At 48.4% G+C, this 18,150-nt stretch overlaps 1 protein-coding gene across 4 annotated transcripts in view; it reads left to right on the top strand.

The window, feature by feature from the left end:
* PAK3 (p21 (RAC1) activated kinase 3) overlaps positions 1–9,140 on the top strand; it is a 71,684-nt gene extending 62,544 nt beyond the window's left edge. For 3 of the 4 annotated variants that reach the window (XM_059859735.1, XM_059859736.1, XM_059859734.1), the window contains exon 15: positions 495–9,140. In XM_059859735.1, coding sequence (XP_059715718.1) covers positions 495–584 — 90 coding nt within the window. In that variant the 3' untranslated portion in view covers positions 585–9,140. The remainder of the gene's footprint in view (positions 1–494) is intronic. The other variant, XR_009488322.1, reaches the window with a different exon arrangement.
* Positions 9,141–18,150: the final 9,010 nt, after the last annotated feature.

Raw genomic sequence — 18,150 nt, 5'->3', positions numbered from 1 at the left:
AGCACTCTGCTTGCTACTTGTGTCCCTGCTCTTGACTTGCTGCTGCAAACCTGTACCTCAGTACAGGTCTTCAGAAAACACATGAGCCTAAATCCTACTGGGTTACACATTTCTTAGAGGTATTGGAGTCTCCTATTGGACTTACACACATCTTTTTTGACAATTAACACAGTCTGTGTCTTTAGGAAGGGGGAACCTGAGCCTTTTGAGTTTCCTGAAAGGAACAAAGCTCTGGAGCAGCAAGCAGCATTCCCAGAGCACTGGCAGGGCAAAAATCCCAGCAAGCTGAAGACACCTGGAAAAATGGATTGATAGGTGTGTGGGCCCTGTTTGCCTGTGATAGCAATGCCCTGGACATGAAGGTGGAAGTGGCAGATGGTCCCCCCAGTCCTGTTTCTGAGTATTTCTGGTAACGAGTGGAATCCTGGTTGAGCCTGTGAGGAACTGAGTTTGGAAAGTAATGGTACCTTTCTTGTTTCTTTCTCTTTGGGCAGCATCCATTTTTAAAATTAGCCAAGCCGCTCTCGAGCCTGACTCCTCTGATCATTGCAGCGAAGGAAGCAATTAAGAACAGCAGCCGCTAGCACTGCAGGTCGGCTTCTGCCCTGCCAGCTCAGAGCAGGACTGAGAACACAAACTCTGTAAAACCTCAACTCTCATGCTGCGGGACAGATGGATGGATGAACAAACCAACGGTCACAGTCATGGTGGTAGGACCACCCCAGTTCCTCAAGGAGTAAAAAATTATCATTTGTCTTCTTCCTGCTTTCTGGCTCCTTAATTTATTTTTAAGATTAATCGGGGCTAAGGACAGAGAGGTAATGACAGAAAATGCTTTGCTGCCTCAATCATTTCCAAGGTAAAGCAAATTCAGTTGGAAGATTCCCTTCCTTCTCACCCTGTGAATAAGCTGTACATTCACTTTTAAATTGTCAGTTCTTTCTTAACAATGTAAAGTCGTGTTTATGGGGTTTTTGGTATGGTTTGGAATTGGAGAAGGGCAATTCTTCATTCATCACCTCCAGACTGCCTTTTGAATACGGCCCACTTGCCAGTTTTTGCCCAGTTGTGGTACTTCTACATGAGGAAGAAAGTGCAATTGTGTTTCCAACCAAAAAGGAAAGAAGATGGGACAGACAAAACATCCTGTGGAGATAAGGCGTTCAGCTGGGACTGTGTAGTGGTTCGGTTCTTGCCAATTGCATTTGTACCCCTGACTGCAGTCTCTTTGCCCAGGTGAGAGTCTTACTCAACTGAAACAGCAGAAGGATCAGTCGGTGTGCTCGGAACAGGTTTGTCTGATGCAAAGCTGTCAGAGCAATGTGAGGGGAGAGTGGGCCCAGCTGTGCCTGGGGCTGAGCCCCAGCACAGCCCTGGCAGAGCCCAGAGCAACCTGAGCATCGGCAGAGCCAGGCTGGAAGGAGGCACTGGTAATGACAGGTGGCAGCAGCCTGGCCATGGGTGCCTCTTCCTGGGACAGGACTAATCCCTCTCAGAGCCAAACTGGGTGGGCGCTGTTCTCCAGGGAAGTCATGGCCATGCTGAGAAATGCACAGCCTGGTGGGATTGGCCATCCTGAGTCTCTGCAGGAGTAGAGAAGAGCAAACAGAGCAGAGCGGTGGGGTTGCCTCTGAGGGTGCCTGTTCTTCTCCCAGCTGTCTTGTAGCTCCTGGGAAGGGTTCCTAGTGTCTGCAGAATTCTCAGCAGAGAGGGAGGGGACCAGGCTGCTCTGCAGGCTCCTGCAAAGGTGAGCATCCTTTGGGCACAGGAGTTCTGCCCTGGAAACTGAGGCTGACACAGGGAACAACCTGCACAATTCAGATCTGCAGGAGCCAGTGCAGCAGCCATCTCGGGAAGAAAGCGCCTTAAAACCTCGAGCTGTGCACTGAGCAAGAACGAAGGTGTGAAATGCAAAGTGGAATTAATTGCAGAATTACTTGGAGGCACCAGGCCAGCCTGCTTTCTGCTGTCCTGCGTATGGCAAGCACTCCGCAATGAAGCTCTTGAGTTCCTGCCAGAGATGGAATTGTGGATGTGCCTGAGGATTGTGCTTGACTAGTCAGCAGATTTGGAAGGGAGCGAAATACTTTCAGTATGCAATTTGTGTTTTATTTATTTGTTTCTGAAAGACATAGTGTGGCTTCACTCAGTAAAAGCATTTGCATGGCATATTTGTTGCTGTATTTTAGGAGTACAACTCATGCAAGACCTTCAAAACAGCAACTGAAGCGACATGCACCCAGTGAGCAAAAAAACCCCCACAGTAAAACAGCTTTCTGCTATAGATCTTCACGTTGGCCTGGTCCTGCCAGTGGTTAAGTAGCCTTTAAGGTGCTCGCCGCCTTCATGTCTGGCCAGCAGGAATGAAGGATGCTTGGGCTGCTCTTGAATCAGGCCAGGAGCATGTCTAGCTTTGGCATCCTGTTTAGTTGCAGTCTTTGTGTCGCTCGCAAGTGTCGCAAGTGTCCTTACTGCTGCTCCCCTTGCTCCCGCTGGCCACCGCAGTGTCCTTGGCAGAGGCAGCCCTCCCTGAGTTACCACAGCTCAGTAGAAACTAACTTTTCTTCATTTCCTGGGGAGCACAACAGGTCCAGTTTTTCAGATGGCCAAATAACACACCGAGACAAGCAGCTCTGGTTTCCTGGACTGGGGGAACGTCGGGAGGAGCTGAGGAAGCCACCAGGAGCCCACAGCTGGAGCGACAGTGGTTGACAGGAGCTGGATCAATGGCAGCCAAGCTTTCCCCCCATAGAAGAAGCCCCTGGGGAGTGAGAGTGGCCAGGACAGGCTAACAGACCATAGCACAGCAGATGGTGCAGAAGGGTGTGCAGGAAGGTGATGAAGCCCTGCCAGCTTGACTAGGGAGCAGTGGTGTCCACCCAACAGAAAGCCATGGCTTTTGTAAGTCCTGCACCCACCACAATCCATGCAGTGACCCAGATAGAGCTCTGGTGGGATTGGGCTGCCAGCCAGGTGTCAGCTGCAGGCTGTGTCCTGCTCTTAGGCCAGTCCTGGTGGCAGCAGCATGAGTACAGCTGTGGGACATGTGCCCAGCAAGAGGAACTCCTCCACTTTGGGCCGGAGCTACAGCAGGAGGTAAATAGGAGCAGGAGTATCCAAGCTCACTGAGCCCCTTTGCATCATTTACCAGCAGTCCTGGCTAAGGACGAGATCCCACGTGATTGGACTGTGGCAAATTGATTTACATGATTTACACCAATTGATCTACACTAAGACCTGGAAGGAGGATCTTGGGAATTACAGGTCTGTCACCCTGACCTCAGTGCTGGGAAAAGTCATGGAGCAGATCATCTGGAGTGCCATCACATGGCACATAAAAAACAACCATGGGATCAGGCCCATCTAGTGTGGGTTTGTGATAGGCAGGTGCTGCCTGACCTGCCTGATCTCCTTTTACAACAGCATGACCTGCCTAGGGCATGAGGGGAATGGCTTTGGATGTGTCTCCCTGGAATTTAGTAAAACCCTGTGTCAGTGTTTCCCACAGCTTTCTCCTGGAGAAACTGGCTGCTCATGGCTTGGATGGGTACACTGTTCTCTGGGGAAAAAACCTGGATGGATGGCTGTGCCCAGAGAGTCGTGGGGAATGGAGTGACATCCAGCTGGGGCTGTCAGAAGGGGTGCACCTGGGCTGGGTGCTGGAGCCAGTTGTGTTTAATATCTGTGTCAGTGATCTGGATGAGGGCATCAAGGGCACCCTCAGCTAACACCAAGCTGGGTTGAAGTGTTATCTGCTGGAGGACAGGAAGGCTCTGCAGAGGGATCTGGACAGGCTGGATTTTTGGTCCAAGGCCAGTTGGATGAGGTTCAACAAGGCAGAGTGTCAGATCCTGCACTTGGGTCACAACAACCCCCTGCAGCTCCAGGCTTGGGAAAGTGGCTGGAAAGTGCCTGGTGGGAAAAGACCTGGGAGTGCTTGTTGAGAGCAGCTGAACATGAGCCAGCAGTGTACAGCTACCTGAAAAGAGGTTGGAGCAGTGGGGGAATCAGTCTTTCCCAAATAACAAGCAATGGGACAAGAGGAAATGGCTTCACGTTGCTCCAGAGAAGGTTTAGATTGGATATAGGAAAAATCTCTTCACCCAGAGGATGGTCAAACATTGGAACAGGCTGTGCAGGGCAGAGGTTGGGTCACCATCTATGGAGGGATTTAAAAAGATTTGTAGATAGGGCACTTGGGGACAGGTTTAGTGGTGGGTTTGGCAGTGCTGGGTTGATGGTTGGACTCCATGAGCTCAGAAGTCTTTTCCAACATGAATGATTCTGTTCTGTTTAGAAGACTGTCTCTGTTGTGAGGTCCCGTTTTTGTCTGTCAGCTCAAGATCTGTGTCTGTAGGAGAAGCTTCCTTGTGAAAGAGTAATTTGGGCTGGAGATGGGCTGCTCTCAATGTGTAAAGCATTCAGCAGGATGAAATATGTTTGTATCCCTGTAAGAAGTGGAGAAATGAGTGACAGTTTCTGTTTCCAGTATGTATTTTATTTTTTTCCTATCCACAAAAGAACAGACAACCATCCTTTAAAAGGAAAGCACTTTGTAATGGCACATGTTTGCTGGACATACAGTCTAAATATTTCTGTTGACAAACTATTCTATTTGATTGGGGAAGGGGGGGATTTCCTATTTTTTTTCCTTTACCTATAAGTATTTCAGCATCTCTACTTCAAAAAAAAACCCCACCACCATGACTTTCCAGAAGACAGCAGGTATGAAAAATAAGGAAATCAAATGGTAGCTTTTTTTTCTAATCAGTGTATGCCTCAGCATACAGAATATTGTTGGCACTGACTTTTTAAAGACAGCTGCTGTCCTAAGAGGCCTTACTTTTAATTTTATTAAATACTATATTCCTTTTTATTTACATCAGCAAATCTAGAGATTTTTCTTTTAAAACCAATTCCTGGGAGGCAGACAAGATTCAGCAGAAATAATCTCTGCTGTGGCTGTTTACAGCATGGACTGTACCTGCCCAGCTGAGACTGTGTGACAGGTAGGAAATGTACCTGCAGTATCCCTGTGGCTCCGTGCTTGGGACAGTCTCTGGTGCTGATTCACACTCACTGATACTGAAAGATGGCAGCTCTGTTTGTATCCTCCCAGCCTGGATATTAAATGTAGAAAAGACACAAGTATTTTTAAAAAACCCAACAACACAAACCCACAAAAATCCATTCCTGAGGGAGGTCAAGTCTTGTGCATTATTTACAGGCTCACAGAGTATATTAGGACTGACAAGAGCATTGGCCTTGCAGAAAGGAAAGAGACAAATACTGTAAAATCTCTGTAGCCACCTTGGGTTTTCTGACTGCTATCCTCAGATCAAGCAATTAGTTATATATATTTTTGAAGTATTATAAATAGTCTGTTTCTGTTGCAAAATGGGTTTCAGATACTTTTATTCCAAAGTTTTAAAAGATTGGTTAATTGTCTTCATTTTTAAATTAAGCAGTGAAATACCCTAACCAAGAACTTGACTATGATTCCCATCCCTGCAATGAAGACATGTGAAAATGAGCCAATAGCTCACTGTGGTTTCAATGTGTTTTGGGACAAAAGCATGGTAGCAGTAAAGTCAGGGAAGTTTGAGAAGCACAGAAAAGTTTATTTATTTAAGAAAAAAGAAAAAATATAACCATACCTATGTAAAATTTCACTCAGCTCCTGCATGCACTCCTGGGAACCTGCACAGGGGTGGATCTTACAGTGCTCTCAGGGTTGGATCCCAAACTTGGACCGGGGTTACATTCTCACTTCTTGTGTCCAGTGCTTTTGTAAATATATTTATTCTTCATCTTTGGCTAATGATTGGCCACTCCACTACACACAAAAGAACTCAAGGGTTTGCACTGAGTTTCTTTGAAGCCTGTGGCTGCACTGTGGCCTGTTCTTCCCTGTGTCACCAAAAATGAAGCACACTCCAGTCACCACGAGAAGGGAAGTACTTGTCTCCTGACCTCTAGTTGTAGGAAATGTCACTGTACTCTATTGTCCATACAGCAGTTATTACCAGTGTGTAATCCTTGGTGTGGCTACTGACTATTCCTCACACTGAGCTTGTAAATATTTGTATTTCTTAGTCCAGTCCTGAGCAAATCCAGTGAGCAAAGAGCCAGAAAGAGCCCTGTGACATCTACCATTAAAGGAAGGAGCCAGTGTTTCTTTGCTTGACACCCAGGACAGGCACTCAAGTGCCAGCTTTGCCTTGGTAAGTGCTGCCAAGTCAGTGGTCCATACACCTTCCTGGTGTTCCTGCTTCCTCTTGGACCGTTCATTCATGCCCAGATGTGCAGCAACTTAATGGTGGGTTGATGAAGACCTATAAATATAGGTGTTCATCCCCCTTTTTTTTTCCTCTCCACTCCCCATACCAGGTAAATATCTCCAATTTTATCCCAAGTTTTCAGGAAGCAGAAAAAGGATATCCTTTGTCTTTCAAGAAGAGAAACCATCCAAGCTTTTTTTGAGTGTGATTTGCACTTCAGGGATCTTCAAAACCTCTCTTTGCTTGTGTCTGTCCTTGAGCTGACAGGGTAATTTTATTTTTCTCGCTGAAACTTGAAGAATCTTACTTATCCATCTCTCTTTGGATGCAGTTTAGAGCTGATTGCCATAATCCTAGGTGTGCATCATGCTTGCAAACCATCACTGGCCTGAGCCTACCAACAGATGCATGTACCTTTGGTTACAAGAGTTATCTCAAAAGTAAAAATGGTCTTATAGGAAAGAGGAGGAGGGATGCCCATATGCTCTGTATGAGTGCCCTTTGGGCTGCCACGTGGGCAAAGCCTGCAAACCTTGTTCTTGCTGCTTAGCAATTCCCCCACAGAACTTGAGTTCTGTAAGAATCTGACTCAGACTGAGGAAATTGGGGGCAGTGTCATTAGTTAAAGTTGATAATATTGAAAACAGCTAATTGTTTTAATAGCCTGTGATCACAGTGACTTTGCCCTGCACAGTTTCCAGGCAGACCACCTGTGTGTAAGGTACCTTCTGCTCTGTTTGGGGGCACCATCTTCGCAGCTGCTGGAGGCTTGTGAGCAGCACCTGCCTCACCCAACTTAGGTACAGAGCCAGCAGGAGCAGGGTTGGGCACCATGGCCTGGGTTGGCAGCCATGAATGCAGGTCAGAAGAGCTGTCAGACACATGTGCACACACCTCTGAATCACAACTCCCTGGTGTTACAGGTTTATGGATGGCAGCCACTAGGACAGGTTCCGACCCTGGTATTCAGAGGTCTTTTCCAACATAAAGTGTTCTACAGTTCTGTGATCCTATCTGCTGGATTCAGCTAGGTCCATGTTGGCAACTTCATTTTGATCAAAAGTTTCTTCTTGGTCAGCTCTTGTGCCCTAAGGCTTCAGCTCCTTTAGCTCCTAGTGCTGAGCTGCTCATGCTAAACAAGATGACTCGGGGAGAAGAATACATTTAATCCAATTTCTTCTAGAACACTGACAGGGTGAGTGTGAAAACATGAGTATCATTTATGTGTAACCTCCTCTCTGCCCTTCATGCCTCTCTGCCCTTCATGCCCTTCTTGAAGGAAGAAAGAGCTTTCCAAAAGGGTGGAATGAAGCAGCATGTTACTTCTCCCAGGTCTCCCTCTTTCCAGTCTCAGCACTTGACTAGTTTTGTCCCTCTTTCTGTGCCCTTTGCTCTCCCTGTGCTCAGTGGCTGCTACTCAAGACTCTGTAACTGGCACAGGTAAAGTGGTTGAGACCCTTATTTCTCTGTCCTTTGAGCTGCCTGGTCTCAGCAGCCTTTCCATCTGGAAACTCAGTATGGGGAGGGAGCCCCCACCTCTCTTTGTTGCAGAACCTCCAGGAGCCCAGGGCCTGCCATCTGAAGTCAGTACATTGAGGGCTCCCAGATGCCCCAGGCTGGTGTGACACTGCTGCAAGTGGCAGGAGGTTGTTTGGAAAGGTCCATTTGCTGCTGCATGCTATGTGTGTCCAGCCCTGCCCCAGGCTTAGGAATCAAATTCAAGTACTGCTGCTGCTCCCTCTGGAGCCAGTGAGAATTTGGTTGTTGCTTTCAGTGACAGCTGAACTGGTTGCTGAAGCAGCAGGTGCTGACAGTGCCCCAAGCCCCGGGCTGGACGGGTCTCTTGGCTCCCTGGGTGAGTGGGAGCTGCTCCTTTTTCTCACTCTGCCTCACACAAAACTGTGCTGGTCACAAGTGGGTCAGCACAGCAAACAGGTAGCCTGGGAGTCTCTTCACCTTGTCTCTTGAGATTTTTGACCTTTGAGCTTAAGCTGTACTAAGGCAACTGCTTTTGGTCCCTCTGTGTATGCCCACGTTAATCAATGCTGCTAAATCAGTCTGTAGCACAGCCAGGGGAAAGGCCTCAGCCCTGCAGGGCCAGGAGCTGCCTGAGCAGCTCAGCCAGCAGGAAGGGAGCTGCTCCACACGGGAGCCAGGAGCTAAGGACTGCAGCACCTCCTTCTTGGGCAGAGCCCAGATTCTGTGGGGAACATTAGCAGAGTTATTCTCGTGCACTGGTGCGTCAGCACTGCAGGTGCTGTGCCTGCAAACACATGGTTTGAGATCTGCAAAGGAATTCTGCAACTCTTGACTGGATCAGAATGTCACCAGTGCTAAACTTGTTTAGTCCAAAGCAACCAGTTTACACCTATGCTGGTGTGTGCTAGATTTTTTTCTTCAGGGTATCCAGACAAAAGTAAACAGAGGAGGAGCCTACATTTTCATTGTTTATCAGAAATGTATCTCATTTTGCTGTACATTCCTTTTTTAGGACGTGTTATCTGTTTAAAAAAAAAAGAAAAAAGAAAAAACAGAAAAAATGTGAAAGAGAAAAACAAAAAACAAATGTGTAGTGAAAAATCTTCTGTAACTTTGGATTAAGAGGTAACTGATCTTTTTAAAAGGAGAACTAAGTTATTTACTTTGTAAATGTGCTGATGGCATGGATCCATCTTATTGACCTCAGCATCCTTTTTTTAAAGATTCTGGGTTTTGTTTCCAATATTAAGTTATTTTAAATTGTGGTTGAAGCAATAGGAAATTGAAATATGGATTGTGCATGACTGTGTCTTGAGTGTAAAAATATTGCAGTTTGAAACTTGGACCTAAAGTATTGCAAATAAAAGTTATAAATTCCAATGGATTGTGTGACAGCAGCTTTTCCTATAGGATGTGCAGCATCAGAAGGTCTTAATCAGTGTGGTTGTGCTTGCTTTTAGTTTTGTTCTGTGCCATTCTATGTTGTCATGACACAGGACTTGACCTGCTACCAGCCCAGGTCACCCTTTCCCACCCCAGCTCCTTGGACCTTGTGTCCCAAAGCATAGACAGAGTGTTTCTGCTGTTCCCCCTTTGCTCAAATCCACAGAGAGCTGGGATCTTTCCAAGTCTCGTGTCTCCATCGTGCCACATTCCTAAGGAACCAGCAGCCCATCCCAATGACTACAGTGAGTTATGTGGATGGGTGTCAGCTCCACTTCCTGCCTAGAAATCCGGAAACTGCTTCTGTATGCTGCTCCTTCAGCTCTTGGACACCTCACACAGAGCTGGGAAGAAAATCCCGTGGCTGCCTGCTCACAAGGTGAGTCATGCCAAAGTTAGAGATCTCGGGGAAATCTCTGTCCGTCCCTATCCTTTTAATATATCTATACGTGGGCGTGTGCATGGATTTGTCTTGTATACAAAGGAAGGAGTGTGCAAGCAATGTGACTGACACTTTCAGTCTCCATGTTTGTTCCATACCCATGGGTACAACAACATTATGGAAACCCTGGCTCAGACAGACCCTTCAGTCCATGGATACAGGGACATCCAAGGGCCCCTTGCACACACAGACCCTTCAGTCCATGGATACAGAGACATCCAAGGGCCCCTTGCACACACAGACCCTTCAGTCCATGGATACAGAGACATCCAAGGGCGCCTTGCACACACAGACCCTTCTGTCCATGGATACAGAGACATCCAAGGGCCCCTTGCACACACAGACCCTTCTGTCCATGGATACAGAGACATCCAAGGGCCCCTTGCACACATAGACCCTTCTGTCCATGGATACAGAGACATCCAAGGGCCCCTTGCACACATAGACCCTTCTGTCCCTGTAGAACAGAGCACGGCATGTGGGGGCATTTGGTGGGCAGCGAGTCCCAGGCAGCAGGCGAGACCCGGCTCCAGCCCTGCCAGGCCCTGCCAAGGCTCAGTGCTGGCTCCTCTGCAATGGGAAAGCCCTTCAGCCTTGTCCCTGCCCAGAGGGGCAGTGCTGGCCTGGCAGCACAGGCTGTTTTCCCCACAGGCTGCAGGAGATGAGAACACAGCACTTGCCAGCACTGACTGCAAGGCACAGTTAATGGTGTTCCCCATGAACCTCAGCTCTGGGAGCACTGTCTGCCCCCAGCTCCAGGAGCTGCAGTGGGAGCCTGGCTGGGCTCTGCCCTGGGGCCATCCTGCAGGGACAGCTGGAGACAGGGAGCATTCAGCTGCCACAAATACCCACGCCATGGGTGGAGGGAGCTGATCCAGGTCTGGACTGCTCTCTGTGCTCTGGGGCTGGGGCTCTCTGCAGAGGGGGCTGGACTGGTGTGCCAGAGACAGCGAGGCTTCAGCTTAAGCCTAACTGAGGTAGGTGGGTGGGCTGGGAAGAGTGGGGAGGGTGAAGGGGATTCACAGAGCTCATCCTGCTGGAAGGATGAGGAAAGGGAGTGGGAACTCAGCAGTGAGAGAGCTGTCCTGGCATAGTCAGTGTGGAAACTCTGCCTCAGTTTGTACATCTAAGGAATTGGTGTCCATCTTAGGAAGGTGGTCTCCTGAAAGATGGAATTTGGCATGTGGCTTCCACTTCTCAGAGGTGGCCTTCTGAAATTCTGGCAGCACACATCTTTAGGACAAGGTAAGCAGTGACATGGAGCCTGGGGTGTGCAGCTGATCTGGCACCCTGGGTGGGTAATGCCCAGTGACAGTGCTCCAGCACTTCTGTGTGGGATCAGTCCCTGATGTTTTGTAGTTTGGAGGAGGGGATGCCATTTCTTTTGAGATGGGCTTGTAGTTCCTCTCTTTGGCAAGGAAAGCAAGTTTGGAGCCACACATTGGATGTTCTTAGTGAATTTAGAGGCTTTTCCCAGTAGGCAGTTCTCTGGGTTAGAGCTGTTCAGCTGCCAGGGGGAATGCAAACACCAGGCTCTTGAGCTTTTTGTCCTGGGACCTTCAGTGTGTGAGCAGTTCCCGCTGCCGTTCTCTTTGGATCCAGACTCTGGGAGACTGAAGGCTTCATATGGTACCTAGAGCTGAGAAGGAAAGTGCTGACAGCAGGATGTGTGCTGGTAAATTGATGGATGCAGCTGAAGTTGGCAGCAAGAGCTTTCTCAGCTGGCAGCTTTCTCCATGAGCTCTGGTTTTGCCAGATGTTTTCAAGTTGGTGGCTGGACTCTGGGAGAGTGCAAAGCTTTGTTAGGGCAAAGGAGTTCGTGTTGCTCTTTGAGTGGGGTGCAAAGAAGGCTTTGCCCTTGGGAGGGGAAGATTGGGGAAATCTTTTTGTCCTGACACCGTTGATTTGAGAGCAGGGACGTTTCCGACTTGGCTGCGTCCTGGGGGTGGTTTCGAGCTGGGCTCGGTGCGTTTCTTTGGCAAGCCGACACCACCCTCGTGTGGTTGTTGTGATGAGCTGACAGCGCCCAGGACGAAGCCCGGCGCTCTCCTGGCCCGGCCCCGTTCGAGTGGAGGCAAAGAGCTCCGCTCTGGATCCTGGCCCCTGGGCACTGACAGAATGTGATCCTGCATCCGGCGGAGAAGATGGAGGAATCGTTTCACTGTTGGCTCTGCAGTTTGTAGGCTGCAGAAGAAATGGCAATTCTAGCCCAGCCTCTTTCTTTAGAACCTTTTCCGTGATCCGTGTCTTAACATGTAATGTGCACCCACTGCATTGCATCCAGCTGCCTGGAGAGGTGCACTTTCCCTCTCAACTGTATCTAGAGCATCCTCACATTCTCTCAAGGTGGCAGAGACCATCGTTACAGCGAGCTGTTTCCAGTTCAGTTCAGACTGAGAGATGTGTCAGGACAGGAAGCATTCACTGACCTTCCATCTTCCCTGTAAAACCTGATTCCCAGCCCAATCACTTTCACACAGCTCCAGCACACGTCTGAGAACCTTACTCTGATACTGTGTTGCTTAGCTTTTATTTCTGCGAGTTCCTCAAGGACAACCTGTCTACCGAGTGCTTTAGTACAAAGTTCATGTCTACTTTGCTAGTTCCTTGAACTGTACTTTGGTGGAGCTGCATTTGGAATCCTTCAGCTTAAGGCTTGTTTTCCTGATAGGTATTACAGAACACAATAAAAAACGAACTGTGGAGTATTGGCAGGGCAATGGCTTGCTGTACCACAGTGGCCTGGGCCCTCTTGATACCATGGCAGAGCCAGTGCTTGCACATAGTGCTTAAATGTGCTACTGGAAATGTGTACAAAGGAACCAAAGCTTTTGCTCTACCTCTAGGGAAAGTGATTTTGACTACAACAGCTGACACATCACGATTCAGATTAACTTGCTTTTTAAATTTGGTTTTGGAGTTTACTAACACTGGATAAATAAAGAATTGTACTGGGTTTATGGAGCTGCAAAAGTGATGCCAGCTGCAATTATTGCAATCAGTGGTGGCCCCAGCTGGCCCAAGGTGAAGGCAGCAGGGCAGCCAGTTCTTCTGGAGGTCTGCTGAGGAGAAGGGAATTGGGACCTGGGGATGGAATGCTTGGTGACTATGATGTCACCACCTCAGCCATTAGACCAGACTCCAGAGAGAAGATAATTACATGAGCTCTGAAAACAGACCCCAACTTTTCACGTTTGTTTGGGGTTTTTTTCCCAGAACTAAAAGGATATTTTAAATCTAGAAAGCAAGAGATGCATCACCTGAGAGTTAGTGTACTTCATGAGACATGAATGAAATCCCATCTTTCTTAATTAATTCAGTTTTCTCAAAAACAAATTGTGATTTTTGTAAGACTATTTCCCATAGTTGTGTTGTAGGACCTTAGTGGGTAGTATGATTTATTTGGTGGCAAAGAAGGTTTATAAATCAGTCACCTGTGTTATACACAGGACAAAATACTTCAGAGAGATGAGTTTTTCATCTAGTAAGCATAGAGGAGCATCCTGTCTCTATTTCCTTGGGGCACAGTGTGGAGCTGTATGTCCTTTAGGCAGAACAGGGAAAGCCTGGAAGAGAGGTGGCCATTGCAGCCCAGTGTTAAGAGCCAAGAGTCCTTGGGGATGCAGAAACAGCAGAGCTGTTCACAGGGCTGAGGAAGGAAGACTCCTGCTTGGCTGGAATCTGCTCTGGTGGCATCTCCCAGAGAGGTCTGAGGAGACTTGGTGGTTAATCCTCTCTGCCATTTGTGTAGGAGATCTTTGCATATGACGTGCCATGCTGGCAGAGCCGTAAGAGAAAAATCTGTGCTGCTGCTGGCAGCAGTCTAAGGGCTCCTGAGGAAAGCAGGAGCAGCAGCCTCCAAGGTTATCAGATGACTCTTGGTTGGAGCCAGACCTGACATCTTGGGCCATTATCTATATTCTCTGCTACTGTGTGGGCTACAGGGACCACAGCACTTTGTCCGTGTGTTAGGCCTTCAGGCCTTGATCACAGTTTCCCTCCATCCTCCTCCTTCCTTCTGACTTTACCATAAAATCAACAGAACTTTCCAGCCCACCTTATTTTCTGATACAGCAGGACAACACTATGGATGTTTTCAGGTCATATCACACCCGCTTAGCCTTACAACAGTGAAGTAGTTTGTTCTGGGCAAAGTCCAGACGTGCAGGAAATCAGGTAATTTAAAGTTTCTGAGAAGGAACAAAGAGCAAAAAACTCCCCTAATGGTGACTCCTTCCTCATCCTTTATCACAAGTCCTTTTACTGCTATCAGTTTTACCTGTTACTGGTTTTTTGTTCCACACACACCTCTAAGATAAAACTGATCTATTGATAGCTTTTACTGTGGAAAATTTTAGAGGTCAGGAAATTAGTAACAACTTTCTCATTCTTCTCTGATCAGAGAAATCACTGGTGGAAACATATCATCATCATCATCATCATCATCATTGAATTGTCGAAGAATGGTTTGGCTTGGAAGGGGTCTTAGGGATCATCTTGATCCAACCCTCCTGCCATGGGCAGGGACACCTTCCACTTGTCCAGATTACTCAGAGCCCCATCCAACCTGGCCTGGAACACTTCTAGGGATAGGGCAGCCACAGCTTCTCTGGGTGACCTGTTCCAGCGGCTCACCACCCTCACAAGGAAGAATTTCTTCCTACTTTCTAATCTACCCCTGTCCTCTGCCAGTGAGAAGCCATCCCCTTTATCCTATCACTGCTGTCACCGGGAAGATTTTTCTGCAGGTGCTTCCTGTCTATTTGCGTGGAGTTAGATTGACCCAATGCTGCAGAGACTGAGCTCGTGCGAGAAGGAGAACAACATCTCTTTTCAGCGACGGCAGCGCTGGATTTTCCCTGGGAAGGATGGAATGAATACGGACGGGCCTTTCACCTTTTCCCAGCGAGCTCCTGGCAGCGGCAGCGGGGCCGCCAGGGGGCGCTGTGCCGCGGGGAGCGGGGAGAGAGCCTGGATGGAACCTGGAGAGAACCCGCGGGAATGGGCCCGCTGGGAATGAGCCCGCTGTCCCCGCGGGATGAGCCCGCTGTCCGTCCGGGATGAGCGCGCTGTCCCCGCGGGATGAGCCCGCTGTCCGTGCGGAATGAGCCCGCTGGGAATGGGCCCGCTGTCCCTGCGGGATGAGCTCGCTGTCCATGCGGGATGAGCGCGCTGTCCCCGCGGGATGAGCGCGCTGTCCCCGCGGGATGAGCGCGCTGTCCGTGCGGGATGAGCCCGCTGTCCCCGCGGGATGAGCCCGCTGTCCGTGCGGCTGCCGGGGCGAAGAGCAGCTCCGCCGAAATGCTCCGTGTGTCCTGCGGGGTTTTCTCCCAGGGATTTGCGGTGGAAGGGAACGCTCTCCTGGTTCCAGCCAGCGCGGCTCGGGAGGAGCGGTGCCCGGCAGGACTCTGCTCCAGGCTGAGACCTGTTTGACAGGAATCATTGGCAAGCCTAAAAATACCTGAAAGAAATGGTTGTGGATCTGCATTTCCTTCCAACCTGTTTCCGGGATATTCTGTGTCCTCCAAGTGTAACTTTTGTTGTCTCAGAAGCATTTTGAGGTAGGATCTTATTAACTATTCATGCAATATTTGTTTTAAAATTGTGGGCTGAATGCCTGACAATTTATGAGTTTATATTTGGTTTTAAAAGCTGGTATAAAATTTTGGTCAGGTTCCCCATCTTACCTCTCTAAAATACTGTTTAGGAGATCTTCAGAGGAATTTTTGCTTTAGAGGACATTTTGCATCAACTTCTCTATTTCCTACAGAAAGAGCTGGACTCTTTGTTTGAGTTCTGAACACAGTCTGTGGGACCTGCATGTGAAAACAAACTGACTTCCAAGAACATCCATGTAAAAGCAGGTGCCATGAACTTCCTTGTGTAGTCAGTGACTTGGCTTACAGTCATCCAGACGCCTCCATGAACTCAATGTTCTCATAGTGTAATTTAAATTCTTCCATTTATTGCCCAAGAGAATTACCCACTTGTCTCCACGTCTTTGGTGCAGGGAAAGGTGTGGCTGCAGGGAGGGCAGAGCTGGAAGGGCAGAGCCCACAGCCCTGCAGCAGCAGGAGTGCCACTGCTGGGAGAGCTTGGGAGCACTGGGGACAAGGACCAGCTGGAGAGGACTTGAGGGGTTCTCGTCCACAATACAAATCCCCCAGGGGGCCAGGGAGGGTAAATATGATGGAAGCAGACTTCTTTCAGTGGTGTCTAGTGAAATCAACAGAGGGCACAGGCAAGGAATTATATAAAAAATCACTTTTTTTCACTTCTTTGAAAATCCCTGAGCTTCAGTCCGCGCTGGTGTGCAAGATGCCTTTTGTGCTCGTGGCATGGCAGGAAAGCAGAGCCCAGTGCTGGACCTTCCCAGACTGGTGCACAGGTAGAAGCAGGACAGCAGGTACCTAAAGAAAAGAAGTTGATTTGTGAGTAGACCTCTCCCTGAGCAGATGTCATACAAATGCAGCAAAGGCTGTTACCACATTGCACTGCTTAGTACATTTAAAATATGTAGCACTGGACATTTCATCCTACATGTTAGGACATCCTAACTCTAAAAGAAGTCTCAGAATGGTGTGGAATATAGACCATCTGCTAAAGACATTAAAGGATTTAATTTTATTTTGCTCGAGTGTTATTTGAAATATTCATGGTGAAAGCTGGGAAGGAGAGATAATTACTCCTGCAGTATGTAGATGGACAATATCCAATCCTTGTAGTTAACTTGACATTTTACTACTCTAATCAATCTGTGGAGGCACCACAGATTGAGTCATCATATCATATCAAGTCCACCCTAATTTATGCTGGACTTGATATGATATGATGACTTCAGTTCATGAAGCACTACAGTGTTAGTTTGTGATCTCACCACTCTGCCTGTCTGCCTTGTCCCTGCCAATGCAGCAGCACTTTCAGCCTGGAGCAAAGGCCCTCTCTGCTGGCTGCTTTATTTCTCCTGCTGCTCATTGACACAGCCAGAAAAGCCAACTAGTTTGGATCCCAGGTCTGTCAGAACAGGTGAACTTTGCCATGTTAAGCCCAGACGTGGAGTCTTGACCCCTGCACAATGTCCCAGTTTGTTGCTGCTGTGGATTGTCACTGCTGAGGGTGAAATACTGGGGGAGCACATGCCCTGCCCCTAGAACCCACGGCTGACCAAAGCACTGTGCTCTGAAATCTTGCATGTGCAGGTTTCTGGTGTCTCCAGCATTGCTTTCAAAGCAAAACAGGGAGAAGACAAACTGTGTGTAGCTAAAGATACTTTAGAGTGTAGAAAACTGCTAAGTCCTAGGTCTTTGAGGTAATTATTTGGAATTACTGTGATGTAGAACTAGTGCAACACAAGAAAGGGGAGCATATAAGGAAGGGAATTAATAGTAGATGTGAACATCTTGGATTCTTTCCATTTCCATTTCACGTTTGGAAAGCTGTTTGGCTTTTCCAAGAATCTTCTCCACAGTGATGTTTGCTCTTTTCAAGACCCCTTTTCTGGAGAACTAGCTCGAGCTCCTGTCACAAGATGTGCCCCCAAATTGCAGCTTCTCTTGGCTTTCCACACTGCCTGCAGCAAGACTCTTGCAGCAAACCTGGACAAAGGTTTTGAGAACTTAACAACTTGTCCTTTATTTTCCTGGAGGACTGGGGAGTTGTACTGTGGGTAAGGTTTTCTTTGTTACTGTTTTAAGCTAAGAAAACATGAAGAGAAACCAGGAATTGTTAGGGAATACAAGCCTGGAATCTCCAGAGCCTGCAGCCAGAAGTGGAGAGTTAAGTGATAATCATTCCAACCTCTCAGTGGACATCTTTGAAGTCATGTGGAATGTGAAAATGCTCTGACAGAAGCAGTTTGTTTCTGAGCTCAGTGTAGATGATTCCACATCTCATGCGTTGGTGCATCAATCAAGAGTACAACCAGCTCATCTGAAGCACCAGAACAAGCTGGACCTCTCCGGGTAGACAACTGAAAGAATCTGAAAATGAGAAATGCAGGAAATTACTTGCTTAGCCTTGCCTGGAAGAAGGGTAATTTTTCTAATAATTACTAATACATTCCCTTTGCTTTTGACCTTCTTAACAAGGCCATTTGCAACCCAGATTCCCCGTGAAGCGAGAACCGCGGGCTTATGTAACTGCGTGAAAGATGACCTGCTCCTCTGCAGTGACACTCGGTGGAAACAGGAGCGGGGCGCTCTCTGGGGGAGCATCACGCCAGGTGGGATTTGTGCTGTGCTGGGAGAGGAGGAGGAGGAGGAGGATGGGCGTTGTGTGGCAGCAGCAGCCACAGCAGCAGGAAGTTTGGGCCGCAGGACATTCCTCCTGCGCCGCTGCCCCGCGATCGGCGGGCGTGTCCCCAGGGCTCACCTGGCACGGCTGAGCTGCCGGCACTGCACAGCTCACCTGGCCGGTGTCAGGTTCCTGCTGGGACTCGGCAGCATTCCGTGCCCGCGCTGGGCTCACCAGCAGCGGAAAATACCTCTGGACATCTCCGTTTCCTGC

Source organism: Haemorhous mexicanus, chromosome 14, assembly GCF_027477595.1.
Source record: "Haemorhous mexicanus isolate bHaeMex1 chromosome 14, bHaeMex1.pri, whole genome shotgun sequence".
Taxonomy (NCBI): domain Eukaryota; kingdom Metazoa; phylum Chordata; class Aves; order Passeriformes; family Fringillidae; genus Haemorhous; species Haemorhous mexicanus.
This window is presented reverse-complemented; position numbering and strand designations above follow the sequence as displayed.